Source organism: Vanessa atalanta, chromosome 18 (assembly GCF_905147765.1).
Source record: "Vanessa atalanta chromosome 18, ilVanAtal1.2, whole genome shotgun sequence".
NCBI lineage: Eukaryota > Metazoa > Arthropoda > Insecta > Lepidoptera > Nymphalidae > Vanessa > Vanessa atalanta.
In genome coordinates this window covers 5981083-5997463 of record NC_061888.1, presented here as the reverse complement: position 1 = coordinate 5997463, position 16381 = coordinate 5981083, and the positions used below count along the sequence as shown (strand labels likewise).

General features: G+C 31.9%; 1 protein-coding gene across 1 annotated transcript in view; it reads left to right on the top strand.

Moving 5' to 3' along the window:
- The window catches only part of LOC125071153 (neural cell adhesion molecule 1-like), a 136971-nt gene extending 124336 nt beyond the window's left edge, over positions 1–12635 (top strand). Inside the window, exons 11-17 of the mRNA XM_047681247.1 lie at positions 1373–1507; positions 2300–2506; positions 4838–4987; positions 9859–9976; positions 10960–11087; positions 12059–12186; positions 12519–12635. Of these exons, the coding sequence (XP_047537203.1) occupies positions 1373–1507; positions 2300–2506; positions 4838–4987; positions 9859–9976; positions 10960–11087; positions 12059–12186; positions 12519–12635 (983 nt within the window). The remainder of the gene's footprint in view (positions 1–1372; positions 1508–2299; positions 2507–4837; positions 4988–9858; positions 9977–10959; positions 11088–12058; positions 12187–12518) is intronic.
- The last annotated feature ends 3746 nt before the right edge of the window (positions 12636–16381 follow it).

Here is a 16381-nt window from a genome sequence, read left to right as displayed (position 1 = left end):
AAAAAAATAGATTTTATTCTTTTTATATTTCTTCGTTGATATAGTCGTTTTATGGAAATCCTTATTATACTCGTGCGAAGCCGGAACGATTAGCTAGTATATAAACATCATGTTATAATGGTATAATAAACTTTGCATCGAATATGATACGATCGAATTGATTATAAAGATATGGTCTTTTGATTTATTTTATTCGCATCCTACGCGTTACTCGCTCTACCGGGAAATGTAGGTAATTCGGATGTTTGTATGTAGATACAGAACAAGTAATAATAATTTACTAATTAGACTGAACACCTGAACACGAAGATTTTAGTTTCGATTTATGCTCCAAGTGCCAGAGTAGAGACCACGCTAAGGCAAACGTAGTGTAGGAAGCCCTTTTGCTAAGGGGACTAGTTACCTGGTACGGAATGGATGCGGTCTGCCTAAGATCGGGATGATGGGCGTTCTATGGGAGACTTTCGTCAAGCAGTGGACGGCATGCGGGTGAAAAAAAGTAAAATTATGCTCACTATTTTTTCGTGGAAAGAAAGCACCGTGAAGAAAGGAAGGAGGTTTTCCTTGCGATATCACCGTGAGGAAAATATCGCAAGGAAAACTTTATACGTCGGAAGAAATTTCGCTAACTAAACAACATACAATAACGAAATAAGCATAATGACGTTTAAATTGTGATTTTTTTTTATTAAATACTGGCATTTGTTTAGTAGTAATATATTCACGATAAATTTACGATATATTAATTTATTTACCTATTTCATGAAGTGATAAAATTTACTTTTATTAGCCAATTGGCGTTTTTAATGCAAACACGTCGCACTGATTGGCGTGAACGTAAAATAACACGTTGAAATGTGTTTTAAGCGTTGTTTTATAAATTTGGTTTAATAATCTTTAATTTATGATAAACCGTTGTCATTAATGTTTTTGGAAAATAATACGCAACTATGATTGACAATTATCCGTCTGGTATCAATCTCGGTACCATCGAAAATAGGTCGATCGGAATGCGCATTGAACATTGGGTTAATTGTGATTAGCGTACTCTTAGATCTTTAGTGTTAATATGTTAATTATATATATATATATATATATATATATATATTTATATTTATCGAGCCGAGATGGCCCAGTGGTTAGAACGCGTGCATCTTAACCGATGATTTCGGGTTCAAACCAAGCCGGGAACCACTGAATTTTCATGTGCTTAATTTGTGTTTATAATTCATCTCGTGCTCGGCGGTGAAGGAAAACATCGTGAGGAAACCTGCATGTGTCTAATTGCAACGATATGATATTTCGAAAAATTCAATTATTGTATAATTCAAATGTTTCATATAAAATTAAACAATTTATTTAAATACATAAGGTACATTGAATGGCAGTACGAGCGAGCTTCGTTACACGCCTGCCAGCGAAAGAGACTACGGAGCGCTGACGTGCCGGGGAACAAACACCGTCGGTCAACAAGCTCAGCCTTGTGTCTTTCAAATTATACCGGCAGGTAAATAAGAGAGGTCTTTCAAGTTCTATATTAGCCCTTCGAAGTGCAAAAAAGTTCATTAGAGTCAAGTTGAAATACGGGTTAAATAGGGTTCTTTATATTGCATATTATTTTATTGCCAACTAATAATGGTAATTAGGAACGATTTTCTAATGATTTCTAAAAATTGATTCCTATATATATATGATTTTAGAATTACCAGTAACGATCCGTCAAAATTTTTTCCTAAATTTTTTTACGTCACGTAAACTTGTTTGATTTGTTTGTGATTTTATTTTGATTTGATATCTTAATTATTATTACTAAAACGTGGGTATTTACTTATTAATTAGGAAGAGAAACAATTATAAAACTAACAATTAAGTTACGAGGGTAACTTATGGACGTTTCTTATTTGGACGGAACTAACTAACATGACTGTATTTTTAGATATTGAAAAAGTGTTACTACTGAGTTTCTTGCTGGTTCTTCTCGGTAGAATCTACATTCCGAACCGGTGGTAGCTTTACTTTAAATAGTTTGTTAAATGACGATTCAAAAGTCATTGTAAATGCCTACTTGAATAAAGTATATTTTGATTTTGATTTGACGCTTTTAAAAAACGCCTCGTAAAACTGTTTACCATCGTACTATGAATCGTTACTCGAATATAGTAACCGGACATAAATCAATTATAGAATATCTGTGATAGGTTTGAGGCAATAAGGCACCTCGATTTTAACGCGGATAATTCAACCTTTAAAAGCATGATTGATAACAAAACTTGGCTTAAATAACTTGTATCCTTAACAGCGCGTCCGTCACCACCAAGAAACTGTACTGTAGCAACTGCCAATGATTCCAACTGGATCGACGAGTCCATCAAAGAAGAAGCGAACGACTATTTCGTCGTGAGATGCGTTGCTGGTTATGATGGGGGTCTCCCACAACTGGTGGTCCTCGAAGCCTTGGACCCTAAGACTGGAATCGTAAGATTCAATGTAACAGCTAACGAAACAAGTAAGTAAATAGTGACTTAGAATTTATTTATTTAGTTATTACATGATAGTTTCTAACGTCATGCACCAACCACCAACGTCAGACTAGACTTCTGACACCAAAGAGGTTTCAGGCGTAGGATCACCTGATGGTAAGTATTCACCACCACACATAGACATTCGCGCCTTAAAAAATATTAACCATTACTTACATCGCTAATGCACAACAACATTGGGAGTTAAGACGTTAAGTCCCTTTGCTTGTAGATACACTGGCTCGCTCACCCTTCAACCTGGAACACACTGGATCACAATACTAAGTGTTGATGAAAGGCGGTTGAATATATTTATGTTGAGTAGGTTGTACTTACACAGACGGGCTTGCACAAAGCCCTATCACCAAGTAAAACTAGAAAACTTTACGTTCCAAGTAATATTAATGACAAGATCTTACCTCTTCTAATATATATTTAAACTATATTTATTAACGTGAATTATGGGTCACGAATACAATTTTGAATATATTACAGATAAACGTAAAAATAAATAGTGCTTGATATGGTTAACATTATTAATGCTTTGCTTGCTATTTTAAATAATTGCTTTTTGTATTCGTTTTAAAGAATTACAATAGTTTCTATCGATTTAAAAGTAAAGAATTCATTTAAAAGTAAAGAAGTTATATTTACTCGACAGACTTTTTCGTATTCATTTGATAAAATGTGTCATCTATAAGTCCTGTTATGATAAGAGAAATGTCGTCTGAAATACACGTTTTTACCTATAATCGCAGGGAAAATTAGTTTGACTGTTTCCTTATAAATGTTTTGTATTGTTTCTAAATATACATTCGATGCCTTCGAAAATAATATTTTCAAGATTTAAGTCAAGATTATTAGAAGAAGTGAATTTGTTAAAAAAAAAAAAAACATTATTATTATCGTACTACGTTTTCTCTGCTACTACCTAACTGATCATAAAATTGACATAGATGATGGCGGTTCAGAAAATAACATAGGGTAACTAACACCTGCCCTCCCCTTCACACACAGGCAACACCGTGTCGAGAAACAAGTTACTCATATATATATACATTTGTGGTATGAAGTTTTTACGCGGCTTACGGTAGAGTCAACTGTTAGAAATTTTACGTTTCATCCCCTCTCTCTCTCTCTCTGACTCTTCTCTTCTTCTATTGCTTACGATTGGATTTTTAAAAATTAAATATATCTTGTCATTTAATTTTCAATGGGTTCTTCTTTTTGTTAATATATTAAAAGTTATTTTAAACATAGTAAGGTGACATTACAAATGAAACTACGACTTTAAATATACTCTAATTTTGGAAATCCAAATAATTCCGTGCAAACAATTCAGAATACTGTATGTTTTGTCAACAATAACACAAAACGTTCGTACCTTAATAAACATGTTACTTATGGAATCAAATATTTGCTCGAAACCTAAATTGAATCCCCAATCTTCAAACATGTAAACACTACACACATATACGGTAAGGGGCGTCTGTCTGTCTTGAATTAATTCTTTATTATTTTCCGCAAATATTCGTTCTAAAGTTACTGTGACAGACTTAATACCATAAAATAACTATATACTTTGATGAAAATATGGAATGCGATAAAATAATATATCCTTATATTTAAATTACTTAAGGGATGCTATATGTAGTATTTAATGCAGATCTATTTTACGCCCCCCTTATTAGGCTCATTAACCGAATTGAACCGGTGGCTTGAATTGCGTTTGAAATTAATAATTGTACTACCTATTTTTTTATGTAAAAATTACAATACTGATATCATGAGTCCTACCAAATATGTTCGTATTTTCGAAATATATACCACCTAGAACTTAAACTTGTCAAATTGTATGTACGTATTGATGTCTGTCTTTAAGTTTTTTTTTGGGCGATTCTGATGATAATTTTTTCCTAAACGTTTCAATCACGGTTGCCATTCTGGTGGAAGATGGATTAACTCTTGCCTACATTAAGTTTATAAGCTACTAGAACAATAAGGCTCCTTCACAAATCAGACGGATAATACATATCTGTTAAAACATATCTTTGCAAATTAATCCCACAACCAATCCAAGTTAATTACGAGTAAATTTCATCTAAAATGTTTGTTTATAGAGAATTCATAAACTAAAAATTAACATTGCTAAATATTATATAGATGCATAAAAAAGTAGATTATATAGATGTGAAAAATGTTTATAACATAATAACCAGTAATTTAGTTTACTATGTTATAAGCATTTTTCGTTTTTCGTTTAAACACAAGAAGATGAGAACCTCGGCATTAAAAAGTTAATTATTTTTTGTAAATAGATGGAGTAGCTGTGTTCCTGGTCCCCGTAGAAGTACTGTGGACGAGCGGCAACGCTTTACGTCTCACTGTGCACTCGAAGAATGACAAAGGCGCCTCCGAAAGAATTGTCATACAAGCACTCTCTTATCAGGATCCAGAAAGGAGGACAGGTACACTGTTCACATTCGTTCATTTCGTTCATTCTTTTATCGTGCTGTGTCATCCATTTTTTTCCTTGTAAAGAGAAATTTCATCATTACTATTAAGTTATTTGTTGTTATTTTCGTATTAATGTTGTGATTCTTACGGATGGTTATCAAAGGCTTATCGGATTAAAGTTTTATTTTATTTTATAAGAAACATCGAGTACACCAATACTCGTGTGCCGTGACAGGAAAAGGCTTATAGCTGGAAAGTAATCCTTCTCTGGTTGATATCGTTATTGTTAGGAGTCTAAACCATTTATGATATGCTTTTAACTTCTTTAATTCGAATTCGATTCATGCTTTATTATAATTATGAAGAATTAAGCAAAAAACTTATTATTTTTTCTATCATTTACGAAAATGATGTGTTCAAATACTATTGAAATAATATATGCTTGGTGGTAGGGCTTTGTGCAATCCCGTCTGGGTAGGTACCATCCACTCATCAGATATTCTACCGCCAAACAGCAGTACTCAATATTGTTCTGGTTTGAAGGGTGAGTGAGCCAGTGTAACTACAGGCACAGGGGACGTAACGTCTTAGTTCCCAATGTTGGTGGCGATGTAAGGAATTGTTGATGTAAGGAATGGTTGATATTTCTTACAACGCCATTATCTATGGGCGGTGGTGACCACTTATCATCAGGTGGCCTGCCTATCGATATCATAAAAAATAATATTCAAAAATTCAAATTTTGACTGTTTTATATTATATTAACTTAATTAAATTCAATTAAATTTTCGCTTTTAATTGATGATTAAATGCAAACGTTATTTATAAAACTAAAATATAACGATATAAATATCGTTGAATAATATATTTTATACGAATTCATAAATGTTTTCACGTTGTTATTTGAATTCCTATTTATAATTATGATCGTTTTAAATTAATAATTGAAAATGCAACGAGGTGCCGAACATTTGCTTTATATTAATTTGTATAATACAATAAAGTTTCAATTGTGGCTAAAGAGTTTTTTTTTGCATCATATAATAAATTATATCATCATATAAAATTAATATTACATTAAAGTATACATTTGAATTGATTGGTTGCGGTAGTTATGGCTTTATGGTTCTGAATTCAATGTGTTATGAACTTTTGTTTTATTTCAAATAGTAAATTATTACACTGAAATTATAATAAGGACATCAATTTCAAGTCGATTTAATCTACACTAATATTACAAAGAGGTTGAATGTGTTGGTTGCCATAACCGGCTCTAATGGTCCAATACTAAATTTTTTACATATATTTTTTTGTAAGTTCTAATCGTATGAATTATATTTATATCATATTATTTTTTTTTATTAATAAGCGACCCGCGTCCAAAACCTGGATGGGTGGCTTGTCAGAATTAATTTCATAGACAAACTACTATAGATATGAACGTTGAAATGAAAATTGATTATTTTAAAATAACTAGTTCTATTAAATCAGTGCACATTTATAATTGATCAATCAATCGATATCACGTGATTTTTAGTAGGCGTTAATATCTATCTCCCTATAAGATACTTAAATACATGAATTTATTGCCTTTAATAAATACTTTATTTAATTGAATTGTTAAAAATTAATTTAACTAATTGTTGATGTTAATTTTTTTACATTAGCAGCCTGTAAATCTCCCACTGCTGGGCTAAGGCTTCTCCTCTTTTTGAGGATAAGGTTTGGAGCACATTCCACCACGCTGCTCCCATGCGGGTTAGCCGAATACACATGTGGCAGAATTTCGTTGAAATTAGACACATGCAGTGTCCTCACGATGTTTTCCTTCACCGCCGAGAATGAGATTAATTATAAACACAAATTAAGCACATGAGAATTCAATGGTGCCTGCCTGGGCTTGAACCCGAAAACATCGGTTAAGATGCACGCGTTCTAACCACTGGGCCATCTCGGCTTTGGTTGTTGATGTTAATTATTTAATTCATAAATTGCATAATTTTAATAATCAATATCGATATAAAAAGATGAATCGTTTTTTTTATTAAAAAAATGCAGGTGTTGCCAGTTATATTATAATAAAATAACGTGGGATGTAGCCCGTTATATTTTATAATAATATAATTGGCTACATCTACGCATTCAGGAAAATTATTACTACAATGAATTGCTAACGTTTGCATTGTCGCGTTAAATGAGCAACGACTAACGCCCTTACATCATGTTATATTTAAATCGAAATATTTAAAGATAAATATTAAGTGCCAATTTTAAGTTTCACAAATATATATTAAAAATATTTTAAATATTTTGCGAAAGCAAGAAGGAAAGTGTTCTTTTCTTGTTGTTTGGGGTTCACGCTTTATTTTTATTCCATTGCGCCTTTTCCCTCATCTTGCCCCGTCCTGTCTTGCTCGTAATTGATTAAAGCATGCATTTAATATCTGAATGGAAGACTAAAGAGGAAATTGAATACATTCAAGCGAATGGTAGGTTGGTAAAGCGATACCAAGAGAAGTTAGATAGATGTTGAAAACAGGAAACTTTATTGTCAATACGAAACAATTGGACGACTAAGTGTCGGGTAATCGTATCTGTTAAAAATGAATGCGTTTTTATTGCTCTTTTTATTTAATATCGTTTGTCAGATAACAATATTGGACGACTTGTTAGCTTGCAGATTTAGAGGTCCTGTTTTTTCTTCAGACTGGACCGTATCAGTTGTTTTTTATTAAATTAATTTCGATATATCTCCATTTAGTTGTATTTCTTCTTTTAGTACGATAAGGTTTATTATTTAACGGTCCTATGTTTAAATTTACGAACTGGATATTAAGAGTTGATTTCATTAAAATTAAATATTCGGTACATCTCTTTTCATTTGTTTTCCTTCCAGGATAATGGTCACTAAAATATTTTCAGCTTTTTTATTTAATTAACTATTCGGTATATATCCTTGCAGTTGTTCCATGATAATAGTCACTAAAATATTTTCAGCGCAGTTAGGTATTGTCGACACACATTCGATCCGTTCCGTCTTTTTTCTTTATTAATAGAATTGAGCTGACATACGCAGAATCGGATTCACGAATTATGTCTTTTGATAAAAGGTCTTGTATTATTTCTCGGACTTCTAGTTTTTCATTAATTGACAATTTATAAGGTCTAAAATATACAGGCGTATCACTGTTCAAGCGAATGTGCATACTGTAGTTACTGTAGAAGTAGCAGTTCCAACAATCATAAATTTCGAATATTGTTTTAAAATTTCATGAAGAATCTCATAATCTTTAACACACCTTTTACATAAGATGAATGCTGAAAATATTTTGTACGCACGTGCGTTACGCCTTCACGGACACGGACATCGATACCAATTTTAATAGTTGCGTTCATACTCTCACTAGGCACAACCAATAAATCAACTTCAAGAGTGATTTCTTCAAATTCAATAAAGAGAGTAACAAGTTAACACTCGAGTGATGCCTTGTCCGACACCTTTAATTCACAATAAATCAGCTTCATAGCGCATGCTAAGTGACTAACCACGGAGGACGAAATAAGTGACACGTCTAAAGCGCCGCTGTCTATGAGGATATCAACCTACCGATAAATCCAACCATTACATCCCTAGAATTATTTAATTTAGGCAAAGAACAAAAATTAACGTGACTTTTTCTCTGATCGGAACGTGATATGATGACCGAGTTTCTTAAAATACGCACAAGTTATTTTTGTATTCGGTTTTACATCGTTATTGTTTACTGTCGACTTTTTATTCGTCGGAAAAACGGCTTGTTTGTGGCCCGTTTGGCCACATGAAAAACACTTATATGATGTAAAAAGTGGTGCACGCTTAGTCGTATGTGATTTTATTTTGTATTTGCGTGTTGCAGAGTTATATGACAAGGAATTTTCATTTTTAACTAATACTGGTTTGACGTAGGTAGACAAGTAATTAACTAAATCACAGGGCATAGGTTTTCCATTAGTAGCTGAGGCTTTTACATCTGCTTCATTAATTTCTCGTAAGACAATTGCGCTAATTAGTTAGCTCGTAAAAATCATATCGTAAAATATAATAATCTTCATTTTATCTTAATAATTCAAGCTTCGCAAATCAACTATCTAGTAACTTTTAAATTGTTTTTACCACAAAATCGACTTATATTATTCTTATAAAGTCAAACCATCCTTTAATCAGTCTGTTGTTTAAGTAATTATAAATGTCACAATATTAAAGTCCAGGCCCAGTGGTTAGAACGCGTGCATCTTAACCGATGATTTCGGGTTCAAACCCAGGCAGGCACCACTGAATTTTCATGTGCTTAATTTGTGTTAATAATTCATCTCGTGCTCGGCGGTGAAGGAAAACATCGTGAGGAAACCTGCATGTGTCTAATTTCAACGAAATTCTGCCACATGTGTATTCCGCCAACCCGCATTGGAGCAGCGTGGTGGAATATGCTCCAAACCTTCTCCTCAAAGGGAGAGGAGGCCTTTATCCCAGCAGTGGGACATTTACGGGCTGCTAATGCTAAAAAAAATATTAAAGTAATGTTTTACATTTCCGATTGCTATTGTGTCTAATATATTTTACACATTTCCGTGCGATTTTAGGAGTTACATACATTGTCTAGGAATCGTATACAATTCCTTATAGCATAATGCTTACCACTACAAAAAAAAGTCAAATTTAAAGACTCGTTTTTAGCAAACTTTTATTTAATCTGTTAGTAAGTGTTAAATCTTGCAAATTTTAAACCAGTTCTACCGAACCGGAAGAACTATAAAGTATTAAAAGAGTATACTTAAATTAATTTACTTTATACACGGGTTAAATAAATTAGTGCTTGTAACTAAATAGAATTTTCTTTTTTAGATGGAAGTCAGAATCTAATGGCGGGGATGTCGAGCGGAGCGTTTTGGTCGATCGTACTCACAATGGCTCTTTGTACCTGCGTCGCGTTATTAGCCGGAGTCTTTCTGAGAAGAAAAAGGTATTATAAATTTAACACTTTCTCAGAATTTAGAAACATGTTTAGTTTAGATATTATTTAAAAAAGAAATGTAACTTAAGTCTTGACTCATCGCTTTACAGTAAATAATCTTTGTATCCGTAATTATATCATTTGTTGTTAAGTTATTAAAGAAACATTTTGAATACAAGTTTTTATTTAATCAACTATATATATATATATATAAAATAAAATTAAGTAGGTATTACAATATATACAACATTTTATTTGATATATTAACAGCAATAATGCGAGCATAATTGATAGTGTGGAAGTGGCTTAAAATTCACTTGAACGATGTAACCCATACTCAACAACAGATAAGGTTAAATAAAAGCTTGTTAAAATATTAAATATAAACGTTACGTACGTTAAGATAAATCAGCATAAAATAATTGAAAATCCGCTGTGATTATTTTTCTCTTTTTCTACTCTGTGGAAACTGACACGAGACATGGCTGATTGTACTTGTTGATTATTGACATACATAAAATAGTATATATGTTACATATATATAAATGTAAGAAATTAATAAATAAATTGATAGAAATAAACTCACAAATTTGAGGAATAACTTAATAAAAAAACAATACCGTCAGACGTGTATCAGAGTCGATGATTTTATGTTGAATATAGAGTTTTACTTGGAAATTATGTCATATATTAAATTGAATACATTTTGTCATTATAACATTCAGATAATGAGGTTTTGTATTCCATATAAAGCTGCATAATAAATATTATTTATAATTTTCCTTAATTTATATTTTTCATATTAAAATCAGTTAAAATATTATTAATATTATAAATTAAAACATGATCACATTTTTAAGGATTAATTCCAAATTGACCCACTTTAAAATTTAACCATATAATATTCCTTGAAATATAGTTGGTATATATAAAATAAACGCTTTAATGTTTTCGTTACTTTCTGTTCGTACATATTGAATTTTTGTTTATAGAGCACGCTCGGCAAGTAAACAACATTCGCCTGAACTCCAATTAAATTCCGGGGATGGACAATATGTCGTTGCCTACACGTTGAAGCCGCCTAAACAAGCACAGCCAGATATTTTAAATCCGCCACCTGGTTAGCCTTATACTTGATTGCATTCTATGAAACAATTAAACTTTGTACTAAGCAACGGATTTGGATCTTAACTTTTATCTTAGTTATAGTATCTTAAAATATATGTTTTTAATTTTCAATTATTTTAGAGATAGTCTGTATTCGAGATTTAAGAATTAAATATTTTTAATAAATATATAAAAAAAAATATATGAAAAAAAAAAAAATATAAATGTATCGTGTATATATTTATATGTTTTTATATATATTTTTTTAGGTTTTCTAGGGAAACAGCTGCATAATTTGACAGGCAAGTTACCAGGTGACATTACGATGTTTTAGCACGTCATTACGTAACATGGAATTATAAAATAATAAGACAAGTTAAATTCACTAGTGATTCTTTGTTTAAGAACTTTTTGACAAAGTAACGTAACTTTTTTTATTGAAACGACTGGTTTCTTGGGATTCGAACTTATTAGCTTAGAATCGGCATTCTTATGGACCATCGAGACAATACAACATACGTACGATGGCTCTTTTTCTGGATATGTGTTTGGCGTATGTGTGTAAAATGTAGATTCATATCTGTTGGCTGTCTGTCAAACCAATTAACCGCGAAAAAGGATATCTCGCAAAACCTCTATTACTTTTGCGTACTTTATATTTTTGCATTTTTTAAACTAATGGCCCGTTCAATTTATAGCAGTGTGTTTCCGAAACAACTTTTAGTGAGCTGCAAACGTTTTTTTTTTTTATGGATGTGAGGAAAACATCAATGTTATTCCAGATAAGGGTCATCGTGATCGTGATCGGGAAGTACGGAAGCTGTCAAAATATGACCCTTCAGAAATAAAACATCTTTCGTGTAAAATAGAAGTGGTCGCTATTCGTTTATAAAAAAAAAAAAACGTTTCCAGCGGACTTCGTTAACTGAAAATGCATTTGCCGATGTAAAGGTAAAAAATATAAAAATATCAATACGATTTTAGACGGGAGCCCTCCAAGCCTGAAGTGTGGGGTGGAGGCTGTCAAAAATGGGACTCTTCATACGAGTGACGAGTGGTGCGAGCGAGCAACCCGCGCGTCCGAACGGCAAGTTAGCATATCGGAAAAAACTGTACGTTTTTTTAAAATAAATTCCTATTTTTGTCTTTTAATTTTTGCCTTAGCTTGTATGAATTTTATGCTTTGACGTCATCATATCGATGTACATGGCTTGTAAAATGTAACCTTTAATAAAACCTCTTTCTGCACAAAATTTAATTATGCTATTTAAACTACCAAGAGCCTATTATACTTTATAAATTATGTAAAAAATGAACCATTCGATGGAAAGTGGTCATTACCTCCTAAATAATTACTTTTGTGCAACACTGGCCCCCTTCAAAAGTATTGTTAGGTACGTACTAAGCTACCACAGAGTAATATAATATTATGTTCGTTTCACAGTCTATATCGTCAACGAGTACTGTTGCGAGCAAGCCAGTCGCGATAAGTACATCCACGTTAAGTAGAAGAGAACATCAAATAGCCGAAGAAATACCAGGGCCGGAGAGTTGTGTATAGAAAAAACAGTTTCATAGCAAAATTTGTATTAAATAATTTTAAGAGTAATTTTTATGTATTGACTGTGAAAATTGTGATAAATGCGTTGTAAATAATGTAAATGGATAATAATAAAAATTAAAATGTGTTTTGTTTTTTTTTTTCATATATAAACTTTTTGAATATATATAACCTTTTCTTAATTACAATTAAATTTGAACAAAGAATTAGATTTTTTTTCTAATTTTCAAAGTAATAATGAAGATACCAAAAATTATATTCTCAGCAATATTAAGTTATCGCGACGTAGTAACAATTCTGGCAACATTTACTTATTGAATTGCAATTACAATTAACTGGGCGAAAATTAATTAGCTCTTTCTCATCAATTTCAACTTGCTTACTTTTGCGGTCAAGTAATGTTTTACATTACTTATTTTACCTTTACCTTACCTTTGTTGAACCTGAGTTAAAATGTCCCATTGTTTAGCTGGAAGGGTAAGTTTAGCTTATTCTCATCCGATACTAAATTATATATGTTTAATGAACTATAAACAAAATAGACCACATAAAAATCAGTGCCTGGGTTTGAATCCGCAATCTTCGGCTAAGATTAACTTATTACAATAACTGAGCTATCTAAGCTCTTCATCATTATCATAATAATTTATATTTAATCATTATTAGATAATAATCATTAAATTTCATATAATACGTCGAGTCCGATTCTGGCAATAATAACGACATATAATGCTTTGATTAATTGCCAATGGATTATTACTATTCCTATGACAACGAAAGTAAATTCTCCACTGACGTTAATGGCTTAGTCATACACATATATGCGAAATAACTTGAAATTTATTTAAAGGTTAATTGGGATAAAATTATTCAGAACAATGTAATAATTGATTAATAATCGTATGTATTGTAAACTATTATATAGACTGGTGTTCGCCCAGTGGTCGCAATTCCATCATCGACTTCTGTAAACGATATCATGAGTTACGAAAAATAGTTATGAAAAAAGTTTAGAATTAAAACAAAAAACTAAATTCCTTGAAAAGCAGTCGAAAAATAGGTTCGCAATTGTTTTGTCTTTGTTTATTTTATTGTAAAAAGCCGAGGTGGCCGGTTCAAACTCAGGCAAGCTCAACTGTTTATAATTCACCTCGTCTTTAGTGGTGATGGAAAACATCGTGAGAAAACCTGCAAGTGTTCAATTTCAATTCTGCCACATGCCACCAAACCGCATTGGAACAGCGTGGTGGAGTACGCTCCAAACACTTCCTCTCAAAGGGAGAGGAGGCCTTAGCCCAGCAGCGGCACATTAACAGGCAATTTCTTTCCACGCTTACATGAATTGTCATTCTCTCAAGTATTGTTTCAGCGATAAGCTCTTTATTTTGCAACACTACAGTAAAAACACAAAACATCATTATAATATCTATTAGCTAAAACCACGGCTCTACACGCGTGGAATCCAGCTCGACACGCTGAGCTTGAAATCCAATGCCAACGTGCCATTTAAACGTCCATTATATAAAAATGATGCATATTCAAATTAAAGTTAAAAATTATTAGGACTGCAACGAAATTGAACCAGCACTGGGCAAGCAAGATGAACGATAGCTTCATCGGCCCGTATCGATAATCAGTGATATATTAAATTTTTATAATTTGTAAGCATAAGCGTTGTTATTACAAATACACGGCGATAGTTTAGCGTTGTAGGGCGCGCATTTATATGTGAATAGATGTATAGAAATAATTCAAAATTGAACCCATACCTACGCACGGGACGTTAAAGGAACGTTACATGACATCAACAGACAACTTGCTCAATATATTATTATACTAATCATTCACTCATAAATAATTCACCGCCTAAACATATAAAACAAATATGTCCCTTGTGTTGGCTACACTTGATCACTAGCCACTGAAGCACAGCAATACAAATGTTATTGCTGATTGTAGGTAGAATATGCGTGGTGAATACAACCTACCCAGCCTAACTACCTACGAGAAATATAATATTACAAAAAATAAAAGGACATAACGACCAACAGTATTAATCACTCTTATTAAATCCATCAGATCATACCTTAATTAAAATGTCAGTTGAATGTCATCGCTTGAATCAAAGTTTGCAGTTAAAAACGATGCAAATTCTTTTCTCGTATTAAAACTGTGCTTTTACGTGCCTGAGAGGGTTTTCCAATTTGTATCCATCAACTTGACTTAAATAAACTTTGGTCTTTTTATAAATGGGTCGATTAACCGAGCGGCCACTGCTCCTCTGTTTTTTTTAAGTAAGTTATTGACTTTTTGCTTTATAACTCCATGAATTTGTCTGTAGCGTCAGCAACGGCAACATCTTGGAATTTATAAAAAAAATTAACAATTTAGTGTAATAAAAACATAAATCTAAGCATTTATTTACTTAGCTTTTATACGTATTTAATAATAAAGAAATTCATTTTCTTTCCAAGTGTACTTTTCTTTCTAATTTAAATATTTTGCTGACTGTACCCACAGTTCTAAGTGTGTTTAATGCATCGAGGCTAATCGCCTACGTGAGTTATGCACGTGGCCTTAAGGGAAATCCTGAAAGCGCAATAATGAACAGCTAACCTAATCCTGGGGCCAGTTAAACAATTAGGCGACTCCCCAGCTCATACTCTATTAACCAGCTTGGACCGACCGAGTTTTTATGATGTAAACAGTTTTGAATTGCCTGTACTTTTACAAAAAATATATAAGTACTCATTTAAAGTGAGGTTTATATAGCGTGTTGTCTGAAGCTTTAATATCTAAAACTTTGTATGAGTATGCCTGTGTAACAATTTGATTATTTTAAAACCAAACTTATCATCGTTACATATACTAATTCTTTTTTTCTCTATAAAATGGTCTAAATTAATTTAAACGTTTGTATAATATTTATAGTTTTTGCGGACTTATTCGAAAACTACTGAATAGTTGGTTTTAATTATTTAGTACTTTTCGTATGTAAGATTTTATGATTAATTGAAAGCCTTTTGTTTCAAGATTGGAATGAAAGGAACTATCTTTAGTTTACAGCTGTAAGAGATAATACAGTCTATTCTGATGCTTTCTGAGGAAACATTGACAAAACGATATCAGACATACTACTTCAATGCCAGTACGTTTATTTGAAGAAAAAATAATTTCAAACATTACTAATGTTATAATAATTAAATTGATAATAACTTTAAACTTATTTATGAAACAGTAAATAATTACTATTTTACATTTCAATTGATTTAATTGAAAGGCCGATTATAATTGATAAATTTTTCAGTAGCTTTAGATTTATTACAAATTATTAAAATAAATACAAACGAAATAAATTAAATTAGCTCATTTGGAATTACGAGTCTATTTGAACACCCTATATTTTATTCCATTCACAAAAACTGAACTAGAATGTGAATTAAAAAATCAAAATTTCAGTACGTCATATCAAAGTTTAGTTTAGTTGGAATATGCATTATTGACCCAACGGTACTAAAAAGAAAAGTTTAAGTGTGTGTCAATTTTCTACATGAATCATGTAGAATTTGTTTAATATACAATTGTAAGATTTGCAATTTAGTTGTCGGTGGTCTGGTGTTAGGTATAAAAAGGTAGTCTAATAAACTTTCTTGGGCTCAACCTTGCTTCGTACTAAATGACAGCAAATTAGGATAGATTTTTGTTTACCCATACACGAACAAGTGAAGGGTACATATTATGTATGC